General features: G+C 49.9%; 1 protein-coding gene across 1 annotated transcript; it reads left to right on the top strand.

Moving 5' to 3' along the window:
* The first annotated feature begins 12,108 nt into the window (after nt 1-12,108).
* NEUROD1 (neuronal differentiation 1) lies at nt 12,109-13,209 on the top strand. Its single transcript, XM_074145347.1, has one exon. The coding sequence runs from the start codon at nt 12,115-12,117 to the stop codon at nt 13,207-13,209; it is 1,095 nt and encodes a 364-aa protein (XP_074001448.1). The 5' UTR covers nt 12,109-12,114.
* Nucleotides 13,210-14,450: the final 1,241 nt, after the last annotated feature.

Here is a 14,450-nt window from a genome sequence, read left to right as displayed (position 1 = left end):
CTTTTGAATTGTTTTATATTCACAAACTCAAACCCAGTTTGTGAATCTGTTTTCCTCTTCCTTGGACCTATCTGTAGGACAGGGTTTTTCAGTGCCATCTTCTGGTGGCATGATCATCAGGAAGACCGTGGCACTGAAACTGATGTAGGGGTGAGAAGATGAAATGTAGACACAGATATTTATTTCTGGCAAAAAACAGAATGACACAATTTGGTGGCAGACTTTTTTTCTGCATGATTTGTATAGTTTGTACCATGCATTGTCATCCTTCAGTACATACACATATACATATATGAATTTACTTATAAACAAATAAATGGAGCATATGAAACATTGTTACTTCTGTCTAGAATATGTGAGAAAGATTTTCATTCAAACAAATGCAAATGTGAAAATAGCTTCTTAAGGGGAGTAAGCTTGCTTATTTTACCATCTAATAAATACTTGCTCTATTTGGTACACAACAAAATGACAGCCCCATCTTCTCTGCCAGAGAAAACATGTAATTTTTGCAAAGGAGAAGAGAACAGGGCCTTTATCAACACTTTATTTGCTTACTTAACAGCAACCTCTCTGTGCCATCTTCAAGGATATGTGTGCTGAGATGAACTGAGGACAGAGCTGGAGAGAAAGGAAAACTTATGCTCAGATATTTCTGCAGTTCCAGAGTAGAACTGAGCATCCATAGACAGAATCCTTCTCCTGTGTATGAATAACACAGTCCTGGATGACAAACAGAGGAGACCATTCTGGAGACACAACGCTATTTCTGTGACCCTCGATGGCCCCTGCAGACCATGGAGCACAGTGGTACCTTTCTGCACATTTTAATTGTGCAAAGCAACTGGCAGCTGCTGTAAATTGGAGACATTCTTCATCTCCTCTAATTTATTTGGAAAGTTGATTTGGCACGCAGTGGGTAAATGAGCACAGAAATGGTTTTAAGTTACCTTGTTTTGTTGCCTCCCCCACTCCTCCCACTCATCTGCACAGCGCTGCCCTCATCACCATTCATCTCTCTGCCACAGCAGTAATACGCCTAAGTGAACCTCTGTACAGGTGCTCCATTTCCTTTCTATTGCCTGTATGAAGCAAAATATTTGATCAAATTATTTTTTTCACTTCATTTCATATTCTAATACCCATATTTCATAGAAGGCTTCTTTTCAGTCCCTTGTAAACAATCTCACATCATGGTCAAGAATATTATCTCCAATTTGCATTTTAATGCAAAGAAATGAAGATGTGTTCTCTTGCAGTTAACAAGAAACAAAATGAAAAAAAGCTCTGCTTAAGTTCATTGTGTTTAACATAAGGCTTACTTAGCAATCCCAGGCATTTAAAGAGAACTTTTCTTCTGTTTATAGAAAGAGTTCATAGAAAATACTACATTTTGTAATCAAATAAATGTTAGCATTAAAGTTAATAGAAACAAGACTCTGATGGTTGAAAGTGATTGTATATTGATCATGTTGGCTGCACCTTGGAAGGACGAGTTAGCTGCAGAAGTGCAAGAAGTCCTGTGTCACTAGTGACGAATCCTGAACGCCACCTTCTCTGAGTCTGATATTGACTCTTGCATGTTTCTTCCCAAATATCAATTACAGAACCCCCTCCAACCTAGTGTGAAAGACCATCAGTACCTCGCTGGATATTTTCTTCCCCATGGAACTTGCTAGTTTGATTTCTGACTGAAACAATACCGTTGCCCAGATGAAGGAAAGCTACCATGTCTTCAAACTAAAATTGTAGATCTAAGCAGCTTCGTGCATCTGTTCTTCAGAGTGAACAAGCACAGGTGACACATGAGGGTGAACTTGGGGTGAGAAGAAAACACATTGCAGGTGGACAGTGCAGTGGGTAGGATGACATGGGGTTAAGCCATCCAGGGAGACTTCAGCCTTGCTGAAGACATCTCAGGGATCAGCCGTTCAGAGATCCAAACTAGGATAGGCAGGAATTCCCTTCTGCCACTGGCTGATTCCTACAAAGCTAAAAACAAGGAGAAGGACAGAACAATGTAAACATAATAACACAGTGTTCCCATACTGGACCAGAACGAAGGTTCATCTAGCCTGCTAATCATATTTTCAGCAGGCCCATCCTGGATGGTTTAGCAAGGAGGAAAAAATGGCTCAATGCAGTACCTCATTGCAGCAGAAAAAGTGAGGCTCTCCTCCCACTCCCACTCCCTTTTCCCCTCTCCCCCTTTATTCTGCTCCTGGCTGCGCTTTCCTGCCCCTTACCGCACACTTGTGAAGGTGCTTGTCAGGTCTTCCATGAAGCCAGTGTAACCTGTTCAGTGAGGAGGAGTTTTCTAAACTGAATCTTGCAGGCATCACATCTGGTTCAGGAGATGGAGCAAATTACACCGACAAGAGCAAGGGAGAGAAACAGAAAAGGAGGCAGAGGGAGCGAACCCTCCTGCCTTAAGCAGCAGCAAGCTAGTATGTTTATCTGACTGCACATGAAAAGACAGCAAAACTGAAGTGTTTATCTATTTCAAAAGCTTGGTGAAATAATGCCCTGCTTCTAGTGGTGTAGACTTGTGAGCTGGAAGATGTGCAAGTGACCACACTAGTTTTAATGAGATCCCTCACATGCTTGACATTAAACATACACCTATATTGTCACATTGGGGATCATTTTATCAGAATGAAGTCCTTAATCGATGGGTGGGAATAGAACAGTGCTGCCGACAGATATCCAAACCAGCTCTGCAGCGCTATTACTTCCACTTTACAGCTCTTACATGCATTTATTCACAACAGCTATTGAATGAGCTGCCCCAAAATTTCAACAGATAACTTGAAATCAAGACGATCCAAGAAAGTTATAACTACTTGTGTATGTATAGTAGAAGAAATGTACTATAAATCGCCTTTGAACGTGATTACATGCCTGACATTGAGGCTACAATTATATCTATATTTTATCCTTTTCAAGAACAATTTATTATGGAAATACAAATTTCTCAGAGATAAAGATTCTTGCTATTGTGAATCTTGAAACTGTGGTTAAATACAAACAAACAAAAAAACCCCAAACAACAAAAAAAACAGCTGACAGTTGCTTTTGAGTTCTGGAGTGATTTTTATTTTTTTCGGTGAGGTTTCTCCTCTAAATCAAAATCAACATGGACAACTGAAATCTACATATTCCTTCCAAGATCTTCATTTTGGAAGGAATATGTAGTCCTATTTACTGATAGCTTTGCAGAGCACCAGTCTACCTAGAGATGACACAGATACAGAAGAACTGCAGATGATGTTTTGAAATAGATCCTTAAAAATACATCTTAACAGTATACTCTATATTTCTGCCTCCACCAACAATTCCAGTCAATTTTAAAAGATGGTAAGACTCATTCTCCATTGCCCTGCTGTTGGTTTTAAGGTTTTCTGTGTTACCAAAAAGTTTCTGCCAAATACCACAGCAAGAAATGCCAGGCTAAATGTTCTCAAATGCAAAAAACAGATATTTGTTCTCCACTGCTTTGTATTTCCTATTGTCAAACGCAGCTCTGCAAGCCACCTGAAGAGTGATCAGGTGAGAATTCTCCACTCCTGTCAGGAGGGTAGGTTTAATACCTCCTTTCAACCGTGCCTGTGCTCTGCAAAACAGTAAGGAGGAGGGTTATTTATGTGTTCTTGTACAAGTGAACATAAACAAGTGGATGCTCCAGCAAACTGACAATAGACTACTAACAAAGGGCCAGATGCTCTTATCCTCTTACAAGGGTGAAGAGGGACAAAACGAGTAAATATTTATATTATCATAGTGGCATGTAACTGGAGCTCAGTTGTGGAAGAAACAGTGATTTACCAACATGTTCCTCCTCTCTTGGGAATCCACATAAACCAAGTGAAGGTTCAGCAGTGAGAAAAAAATTCTGATGAAAGGACTAAGCCAGATGAGAGAGCTACAGTTTTTCAGGACGTACTTTTCTCCGGGCTCAGAAGATGACTAGCAAAGAGCCATGTTTTCCTGGGCAAAAGTCACCATAGATGAATATGAAAGGTCTACCTGAGCACATGAGAGAAGTTTATATGTATCATGGTTGAAGCCTCAGCAGCAGCACCTCAGAAATCTTCTCTCCCTTTGGGACCTCTCCCTGCAAGATGATTCCAGCCAGAACATCCTTAGCTGTTGTGTCACTGGCTGCTTGTGCCATAACTCCACCAAGGACAGCCTTCCTCCAAAGGGCACCTGGCAGGCTACAGTGTGTAGATCATTCCTCATCTACTGTTTTTTTCCAGCTTGTCCACCTTTATCCCACAATTACTTAATGTCAATGGTCATCAGTTCTCCTACACTGGACACCTGAACAAGGCTTGCAAGCCTCAAATGTTGGACCCCTGTGTATTCCCTACTGAAAGATCACAGAAAGCTAATTTTGCACAAGAACTTACAATACAATAAAATATTTTGCATTTCAGGCATGTTTTTGATCCTAAAGGACACTTGCTTTTGAGAGTCCTTGGAATGTGATTGCAGGCTATTTATGTCTATGCTGTGCTTGGTCTCAGTTCTAGGGCCTTTAATATGTCCATAACTCATTTAGGTGAATGTTAAAATTGCCCCCAGCCAATGGAGGGCAATAGAACTGCACTCTCTGCAGGAACCAAGAGAAGAACAAAGATGCTTTTTGGATGACAAGATGTCATCTCTTCAGTGCATCTCTGGAGTGAAAGAAGGCAAGCAAAGTGTGTTGCCTGATGCTCGTCCTGTCCTTTGTGGATAAGAGATTGAGACACCACCTTGAGATGCAGATAAAGAGCAAATTATATATTGGTGGAGTGTTGGGGAAAGCACACTCGTAGCTGGGGTATTTACCATCCCAGGAGAATCTTTGAAAAGCAATCACATGTGATGACATGGACTCCTGAGCATTTCCTACACTATTATGAAATACCAGTGGCAATCATGGGGATAAACTGGAAGTGATGACAGGAATGGCAGAGGAAGGCAAGCACTCAAAATGTGGTGCTGTATATAATGAAGAATATCCCCATATGTACTTAAAATGCTTAGCAAGGATTGTTCTATAGCTGTGGAGGTTACACTGTACTGTGTTGGAAAAATGATTCTCCATCATGCCCAGCTCACTGCAGAGCACCTACAGCACAGGCCCAGGTGTGAACTTACTCCGAGAGGTAAAAACAAAGCCGCATTATGTAATAAGATTTAATGATTATTTGAATCTCTTTTTCCATCCCTGTGGATCATTGATTTGACCTTCCTTGTTTTGTTCTCGGAATATTGCTAAAACAAGTTATCATGTTCTGAAATTAATCAGGATCATTTTTTGTGTAACCCTGTAAAAGTGTTTTGATTCCTGCTTTCTCTCTTCAATAACGGAACACTAACAGAACCAATATCTTTGCTAGGAACTGCAAAATATTTGCAAAATGTTCAGATTGCATGGCCATAGGGAACAAACATGTAAGCTATTATGTGCATTGCCTGGGGTTCAACCCTTATTTTCTCTCAGAGGAAAACAAAAGCAGACCTTTTAAAGCCACCACTAAGGAGATTTCTATTTAGAGAATATGCAATAACTCATATTGAGACAAGATTTTAATCTCAGCAAAGCTTTGGATAATCTGCTGGCACCTGTGTTTGCTGCTCTTCCACCCCATTGCACCGCTTAAACTGAAGGCCAAAGGCCGGATCCTGCAAGTTGGTTTGTGGCAGTGGTCCTGCTTATGTGAGTGAGAGTCTTGACAGAAGAGAGGCAAAGCTTTTTCAGCATCTGCCCCTGAAAGTGTCACCTATGAGGAAATGACACCAGCGTCATCTTCTTTTATATTCCTTTGGACCTTCTTATTCTTTTCAGCAAGTACTGCACTAGTCAACATTATTTGCCGTGATACATATCACACTGATACAGTATGCTGACTCGCTTGAGGAAAAGGTGTGAAGTACTAGCAACTCTGAGGGAAAAAGGTAGAAAGACATTATCTAGGAAGATTTTTGAAAGAACTGGGAAAGGTTTCTCAGATGTAGATCTAAGCTACTGGACACATCAACCTGTGTGTGCTCTGGAGATAATTTTAGAGTGGATTCATGGTATGAGCAAGTGGGGACATTTTTCAGTGCTGTGTAGATACTATTACAGATACTGTGGAGTCTTGTTGCTGCTGAGGTCTCTGTACCTGACTAAGATATGAACTCCAGCTAACAAGTGTCACATTTGTAATAGTTAGATTTCTGCAGCTCAAGGAAAGAGAAAGAAATGTAAAAAAAAAAAAAAAAATGGTTTTATGCATGATAATTCGGGCATGCAGTGAATGGAGTTGTAAAAGGAGATCGCGTGGCTGGGAATTGAAAAGAAAAAGATACATATGATGTATTTTACATGGGTTTCATCCTCTTAAAAATGAGCATTATTCATTTGAAAGCGTTAAAAATAACACCAGATTTCTCTCCTTTGATTCTGTGATTCATGCTTCCCATTTTAAAGTCTACACCCTGTGAAGAGGAGTGCATTATCAAGTAAAGGAAAGAGGCTTGCCAGGGACAGAAGGTAATTTCCCGTAGCAGGTGCGTACAGCAGGTGGTACGCAGTGTACCTGCAACGAAAAGGTAGATTTAGGCTAAGATTTTATTTAATATGGAAAACTTATTGCATCCTGAGCCACTACTGGGGACGTGCCAAAAATTGTGTCTGCAGCATGATTTATTACGTGAAAATACCACCAAACTAATCAGTGGAGTTACTAATTAATACAAATCTGCATTTTTGCATAAGCAATTAGTGCAAAGAGAGTGCAATGAAAGAGGAAGTTTGACTCATTTAATCTCAGTGTCTATTCAAGCGGAAAGACCCACTAGGGCAAGGCACTAGGATCTACATTTGGATTTTTTTTCCTTTTGATTAGTTAAAGGAACTAAAAGGTCAAATTATCAATATTTAATTCAAATGGAAATGCATTTGTTCAAGAGGAAAGAAAACACTTTATTTAAACAAGGTGGGACTCTGGGGGTAAATGCCTGGATCAAAAATAATTAGATTTTGCAGTTATAACAGCATCTAAATCCCGTCTGATAAGAATCCTTTTCCTTAATAACAGAGGTGGTTTGACACCGATAGCAAAGACTGCTGATGTTATTTAAACTCTAGTTCAGGCGGTAGCTGGCCTACCAATACAATTTAGACATTTGCTTTAATGATACGTACTTCTCTGATTTGTTCGGGTTGGTTTTTTTTTAATCAATTTGAATTATATTTTAAATCTATTGTGATTTCATAATTGTGTGCACTAGACTAAAAGAGTAATTTAAAAAGCTGATAATTAAACCTTGGTGGTGATGTATTTTCCATTAACTAAATAGAAGTTTACATTTATAGAATTAAAACAACAACAGCATTTATCTAACGGGGAAAGGCTCAATAAAATTAATACACTGAATCTGAAGGGGGGAAAAAAAGAACAGAAAGGCACCGTAATCATTCGTACCAATTTCGAGCCCAGCTGTACATCTATCCTAGAGAGTAGTCTGTGCGATACAGGCGCACGCCAGCCCCAAACCGGTACCCGAGCGGTATTTTAAAGCCTTATTCTCCCTCGGTCGTTTCCGAGCCCAGCAGCTGGAGCTCGCTGATGGTGGCTCGGAGCGTTCCGGGCAGCCTGCGGTGCGGTTATCCGCGCCTCCCGTCCCCTCCTCTCGCCTCAGCGCCGGGCGAGGGGCGAACGGGGGACCCGGGCGATGGGCCCGAGCGGGCAAACCCTAACTGGGTTAGTGCAAACCCTAACTGGCCCTGACCGAGCCCGGCTCCCCGCGCCTGCGGCCCCGCAGTGCGGTGGGACGGGATGGCGGGGCCGTGCCGAGCCGGGCCGGGGAACTGGAGGAGCGGGAAGGGACACTTTCCCTTCGCTTTTTTTTTTTTTTTTTTTTTTTAGTTTAGGATAACCCTCGGGCTTTACGTGGGAGCCCCGCTGGAGAAGGAGGGAGCGGGGAAGGTGACAGCGAAAGGCGAGAGCGCGAACAGCCCGGGCCGCTCAGGCAGTAAATCACTCGCTAAATTGTAAGCGCGGCTTCCTCCCTCCAATAGCTTTAAGCTATTTGGGGAGGCATCCTTTTCCCTCACTCTCGCAGGTGCAATATGAATCAATTATCTTAATTAAGATAATGCCGCAAACCCAAGAGATTTCCTCGGGAGCGGATTTCGCGCTCCGGACAACTGTAAGGCGTTTCCACAGCGCTGCTTCTCCCCCATTCCCCCCAGCGATCTCCCCCCTCCCCGGCCCGGCCCGGCCGGGCCAGGAGGGCTCAGCCTCGGCGGCGCCCCGCGGAGGGGCTGCGCTCCCGGCCGCCGCCCGCCGCACTGGGACCCAGCCGGCCCCGGAGCTTCCCTTGCTGCCAGGGCCGGGAGACAGCAGATGAGGCGGGAGCCGCCGGGGCCGGGGGCGGCCGGGCCGGGCCGGAGCTTTGTTGGGACGCGTGCGGTTCGCGTGCCGCGCCGCGGGGGGGGGGGGGGGGGGAAGAGAAATAGAGGAAGGGGGGAGGGGGAAGGAAGGGGAAGAAAAGAAAAAGAGAAAGAGAAAAAGAAAGAAAAAGAGAGAAAAAGAAGGAAAAAGAGAAAGAGAAAAAGAAAAAGAAAGGATTCGGGGGGAGGGGGGGGATAATAAGCAGAAGCCGAATTAGAAGCCAGATGGAGAAGGAGGAGTCTGTAGGTCAGGGGAAAAAAAAGAGACGCTTGGAGCGATAAAATCAAGGGGCTGGGGGAAGAGGAGAGGCAGGGAGGGTGGGAAACCGGAGCCGCAGAGCCAGGGGACGGCCCGAGCGGGGAAGGCAGAGCCGGCCGCGGGGAGATCCGGGAGAAGAAGCGGTGCCGGAGCAGCGAGAAGAACGGGAAGGATGCAGCCGGCGCGGCAGAGCCTCGCCGTAAGAGGAGCGCAGCGCCGATCCTGCGCCCCGACGGGCTGCCCCGGGGAGCGCCTCATACCTGCCGGCCCGGCTCCTCCACGGCCACGCGTGTCCCCCCTCGCCCAGCACCGCCTTGGGCGGACCCAGCCCCCCGCGCCGGGCTCGGCGGGCTTTAAGCCCGTCTGTCCGACTGCCTGGCTCTTTATTTGTCTATCTACTTATCTGTCTATCGACAATTTGTTGAATTTATTTTGTTCTCGGGGAAGCGGACCGTACTGAACACGTTCAGAGGCACACGAGCATCATCCCACAGCTCTCACCGCTCCCCGGGACTCAGACGGCTGCCGCTGCCCTCCTCCTGGTGCTTTTGCCCAGTGGTTCCCCAGCGCCCCACATGCCGGGTGTATTCCCAGTCCGTCCCATCCAAAGGCAGGTGACATTTTCCAGCAGCCGAGACAGGGCTGGCTCAGCCCCGTTCCTCTCCCGCGCCCTCAAAACCTCTTCAAATCTCACCCACTTCCAAACCCGCTCCCCTTCAGCAGCGCGGCAGCCCCGGTAACGGGGTCGGTCGCGCTCCCGAGGGGGCGGCCGGCCCGGGACACGGGCATCCTTCCGCCCCGCGCACGGGGGGCACCTCTGCGGGCAGAGAGGGGCGAGGACTGCCGTTAGGTGGGAAAGCACCGGCGCTGCCCTCCCGGCCGTGCCCCAGGGAAGGGCCACAGCCGCCGGTGACCCGAGCGTGCCCCGCTCCGACCCGGCCCGGCGGCGCACGCCGCGCTGCCGTCCCTGGCTTCGCAGGGAGAAACCGGCCAGCTTGGAAATTAACAAAACGGTTGCCGGTTGCCCTTCGTATTTGATTACCGAGGAGGCAAACACCCCCCGGAGCCCCCTCCTGCCGCCCCGCCAGCCCCAGGGCTATGTAGGTCACGAACAGGAGCGAAACGTTTTAAAAATAACCCGACCTGGAAAAATATCTTTCGAATTGGTCTCCGCGGGGCGGAATTATCGGTTTCGCGTTTAAAGCCGCGTGAGGCGAAAATAAATTCTTTCTTTTATTTTCCTTTTATTGATTAAACCTCCGGATAACGCGTGCCGGCAGCAAAGCTCCCCGCGTAATCACGCAAGGGGGAAGATCTCCCTGGCTGAAGCGCACCTCCAGAATCTGGCGGCGTTCGCAAACTCTGCCGTAGAGACGTTTAAAGACTCAAAAAAAGCCATCGCACCGGCATCTTTCACCCAAACTCCCCCGTTACCCGGCGGCATTTCCATCGAAAAAAGAGCCCGACAAACCAACCAAACGGGGAAAGCGGGAACAGACGGCGGGACACACCAAGGGGCACAGCAGCCCCGGGACGCCGTTTCGCCCGCCCCCAGCACCGGAGAAACCCACGGGTGCCTGTGGCGGCGGGAAGGACGGGGACAGGGAGGGCTCCGGGGGCCAAAAGCTGCTCGGGGGGGTGGCGGCGGGGACCCGCGGAGGCCGCGCCCCGGAACAATGGGAACAATGCGGATCCGCGGGTCGGGGAAGGCGATCCCCCTCCCGGCGGCGGGGCGGGCGAGGTGCGGAGCGGAGATACCGCTCCACTCCGCTCCTCTCCGCACCTCGCCCGCCGCCGGGGGGGGGGCGGGGGATGTCCGCTCGGTGACAGATGGCGTCGCCCGGCGGGCCACAAAGGGCGTGGCGGCTCAACGGGCGGGCGCGCGGCCGCATACAAATAAGGGGCGTCACAAGGCGGGGGGGGACGGGGGACGGCCACCGCCGCGTCTGACGTGGGCGGCCATATGGCGCGTGCCGGCGGGCGGGGCGGGGCGCGGGGCGGGACGCAGGCGCGTTGGGGCGGTGGCGATCGGCGGCGGTAGAGCCAGGTCCCGGTGACCGGCCTCCCCGCCCCCCCCCCGCCGCGCATCCTCGGTCCCGCTATATAACGGGGGAGCCCGGCGCTGCGCAACCTCGGGAAAAAAAAAACACACACACACACACGCCACACGACCCACGCGGCGCCCTCGCACGGAGAGGTTATGAGACCGTCACCGCGCCGGAGAGGCTGAGCAACGGAGGTAACGGGAAAGCGGGTTCCCTTCCTACCGGGGAGGCTGCGGGGTCGGGGCGGGCGGGACCTGCTTCTGCCGGAGCGGCTTCCGTCTAATGTTGTCGCTTGCGGTCGTGGGAAGCGGCGGTCGTTCCTGCGGGTGTGTGCCGGCTGCTGTGTGTGCGCACACCTGTATCCATCCATCCACAGACACATATATGTAAATATATATGTGCTTCCATACATATGTATGTAAATGTATATGTGCTTCCATACCCATATAATATGTATATGTGCGTCTGTCTACACACACGCATATTAATATATGTCTGTGTGCTTCCACCTATACACCTCCTAACTTCCAGCTCCCTCTCCTGCACGGCGGATGGCCGCCGCGGTCCCCCCGCAGGCTGCGCCCCGGCAGGCGGGCGGGCGGGCGGCATTGTTCCTGCCCGGTGTGCCCGGTGCGACCGGGGGGCGGCCGCAACCCCTCACGAAAGGCCGCCGCGGGGAGCGGGGGGAGGATGCCCCGTCTGCGTCGGAGGGGATGGCGGAGGCGGAAAGCCGGGGCTGGTCCCGCACCTGTTACCGCGGGCGGGGACCGCGCGGCGCCGCCGCTCGCCACTTCGCCACGGGCAGCCGGCGGCAGTCCCGGGGACGGAGGCGGGACTGGGGGAGGCTCGCCGAGAGGGGTTGAGCAGCGTCGGTCGCGGGAGCAGGTGCCTGGCGCTCGTCGGGGCGGCGCGGGAGCCCCGCACAAGTCGGCGGAGAGCGGCGGGGACAGGCGTCACGGGCGACCGTCCGTCCCTGTGGGAGTCCCGTGTGTCCCCGTCCCCCGCCTTTCACCTTCCACGATTCGGCAAATGTACTTTTTTGTATTTTTTGTTTTTTAAAAAAGCCCCGCTTGCTCTGTCCGCGTCGTGCCGCTTGGGCTGCCTCCCGCACACGTAATCTGCTTATATTCCCCGCTAATATCAGCGAGTTACATAATGGCATTTGAACATATGTCAACTTAATTATACGGGAGGACCGCGGAGACAACTAAAAGTTTGCGCTGGCACCGTGGGGAAACCGCGGCTTCCCTCGGGGGCGCCGGGGCTGGGGGAGAGTGTGACGGGAGGGGGGAGCGGGTAGCTGCGCGGGGCCGCGGCCGCCGGTGCGGGTGCTGACACGGCTCTGTTCTCTCTCCTCGACGGCGCAGAGGCTCACCATGACCAAGTCGTACAGCGAGAGCGGGCTGATGGGCGAGCCCCAGCCCCAGGGGCCCCCGAGCTGGACGGACGAGTGCCTCAGCTCCCAGGACGAGGAGCACGAGGTGGACAAGAAGGAGGAGGACCTGGAGGGTCTGCACGCCGAGGCCGAGGAGGACTCGCTGCGGAACGGCGAGGAGGAGGACGAGGAGGACGACTTGGACGAAGAGGAGGAAGAAGAGGAGGAGGAGGAGGACGACGACCAGAAACCCAAGAGGCGGGGCCCCAAGAAGAAGAAGATGACCAAGGCGCGCATGGAGCGGTTCAAGCTGCGGCGCATGAAGGCCAACGCCCGGGAGCGCAACCGCATGCACGGCCTGAACGCAGCCCTGGACAACCTGCGGAAGGTGGTGCCCTGCTACTCCAAGACGCAGAAGCTCTCCAAGATCGAGACCCTGCGCCTGGCCAAGAACTACATCTGGGCGCTCTCTGAGATCCTGCGCTCGGGCAAGAGCCCCGACCTGGTCTCCTTCGTGCAGACCCTCTGCAAGGGCCTTTCCCAGCCCACCACCAACCTGGTGGCCGGCTGCCTGCAGCTCAACCCGCGGACTTTCCTCCCGGAGCAGAGCCAGGAGGTGCCGCCACACGTGGCGGCGGCGGCGGGGGGCGGCCCCTTCCCGGCCCACCCTTACCCCTATCAGTCTCCGGGCCTGCCCAGCCCGCCCTACGGCACCATGGACAGCTCCCACCTCTTCCACCTCAAGCCGCCCCACGCCTACGGCGCCGCGCTCGACCCCTTCTTCGAGAGCGGCCTGGCGGAGGGCGCCAGCCCCGCCTTCGACGGGCCCCTCAGCCCGCCCCTCAGCGTCAACGGCAACTTCTCCTTCAAGCACGAACCGGCCGCCGACTTCGACAAGAGCTACGCCTTCACCATGCACTACCCCGCCGCCGCCGCCGCGCTGGCCGCCGCCCCCGCCCACGCCGCCATCTTCCCGCCCGCCGCCGCCGCCGCCTCCCGCTGCGAGATCCCCGTCGACGGCCTGGCGCCCTACGAGGGCCACCCCCACCACGAGCGGGTCCTCAGCGCCCAGCTCAACGCCATCTTCCACGACTGAGCCTCCCCCCCCTCCCCGCCCCTCGGCGAGCCCGTCGCCCGCCGGTGGCCACCGCCTTGTTTACAGGGGGCAGCCCCGCTGCCTTCGGGGGCCGCCGCGTCCCCGCTCACCTTCTGTCTCGCTTCTGCCCCTCGGGGCGAGGCTGTAAATTCGGGCGTAGGGGCACTGGGATCGCGACAATTACCTGATCGGGATGACAAAAAAAAAAAAAAAATCACAAGCAATAATTAGGATCTATGCAATTTTTAAACTAGCGATGGGCCAATTACAAAATATATATGAAATCTATATTTTTCAACCAACGTTTTACTACTTGTTACCTTTCCCATGCTGAATTATTTTGTTGTGATTTTGTACAGAATTTTTAATGACTTTTTATAACGTGAATTTCCTATTTTAAACCATGCAGCTTCATCAATTTTTATACATATTGGAAAGGTAGAATTATATCTAATTTATACAAAATAATTTAACTAATTTAAACCAGCAGAAAAGTGCTTAGAGAAGTTATGTTGCCTTAGCACTTCTTTCCTTTCAAATAGTTGAAGAAGAAAAAAAAATGCACAATCCGGGCAATTTCTTTCCCATTAAAGTCTCTTTTTTATTGGTTTTATTTTCTTTTTTTTTTTCTTTTTCCTTTCCCCCCTACAACAAGAACCAGATCCCCTAGGTCTTGAGAAGATATAAGAACGAGAGACTTTTATTTTCTATTAAAACATATCAATTCAACACATTACTTGCACAAACTTGTATATAAAGATTATAAGCAAATGCCAACACCCTTTTTAAATCGAAAGCTGCTTGACTATCACATACAATTTGCACTGTTTCTTTTTAGTCTTTGAACCCCTTGGCATTCCGTGGTTTTGGGTTGGTTTTGGTTTTTTTTTTTTTGAAGAGAACTTGAAGATGTTAATGTTTCCAGGCGATATAAATGCATGATTTTATACATGTTCACACAATCCGTGGTTGTCATAAGCTCATCTTATAAATCGGAACCTAAAACTAATCAGGTTGTTAAAGTCGGGCTATATACCTATTGTAGTCGATTAGTACGGTAGCTTGAAACAAATTCAAACCATTTAATCCGTAATTAGAACAATAGCTATTGCATGTACAATGCAGTCCAGAATAAGTGCTGTTTGAAATGTAACGCTGGTTCAACTGGAATCAATCTGTACTGTAATTTTGTTTGTAATCCTGTATATTATGGTGTAATGCACACTGGGAATTTAGAAAAA

The sequence above is a fragment of the Numenius arquata genome, chromosome 3 (assembly GCF_964106895.1).
Source record: "Numenius arquata chromosome 3, bNumArq3.hap1.1, whole genome shotgun sequence".
Taxonomy (NCBI): Eukaryota; Metazoa; Chordata; class Aves; order Charadriiformes; family Scolopacidae; genus Numenius; species Numenius arquata.
Note: the sequence above shows the minus strand (reverse complement) of the source record. Positions and strands in the feature narration are given on the sequence as shown.

Coding starts and splice junctions, on each gene's coding strand:
- NEUROD1 (XM_074145347.1), top strand. CDS start 12,115: ATGACCAAGTCGTACAGCGAGAGCGGGCTGATGGGCGAGCCCCAGCCC.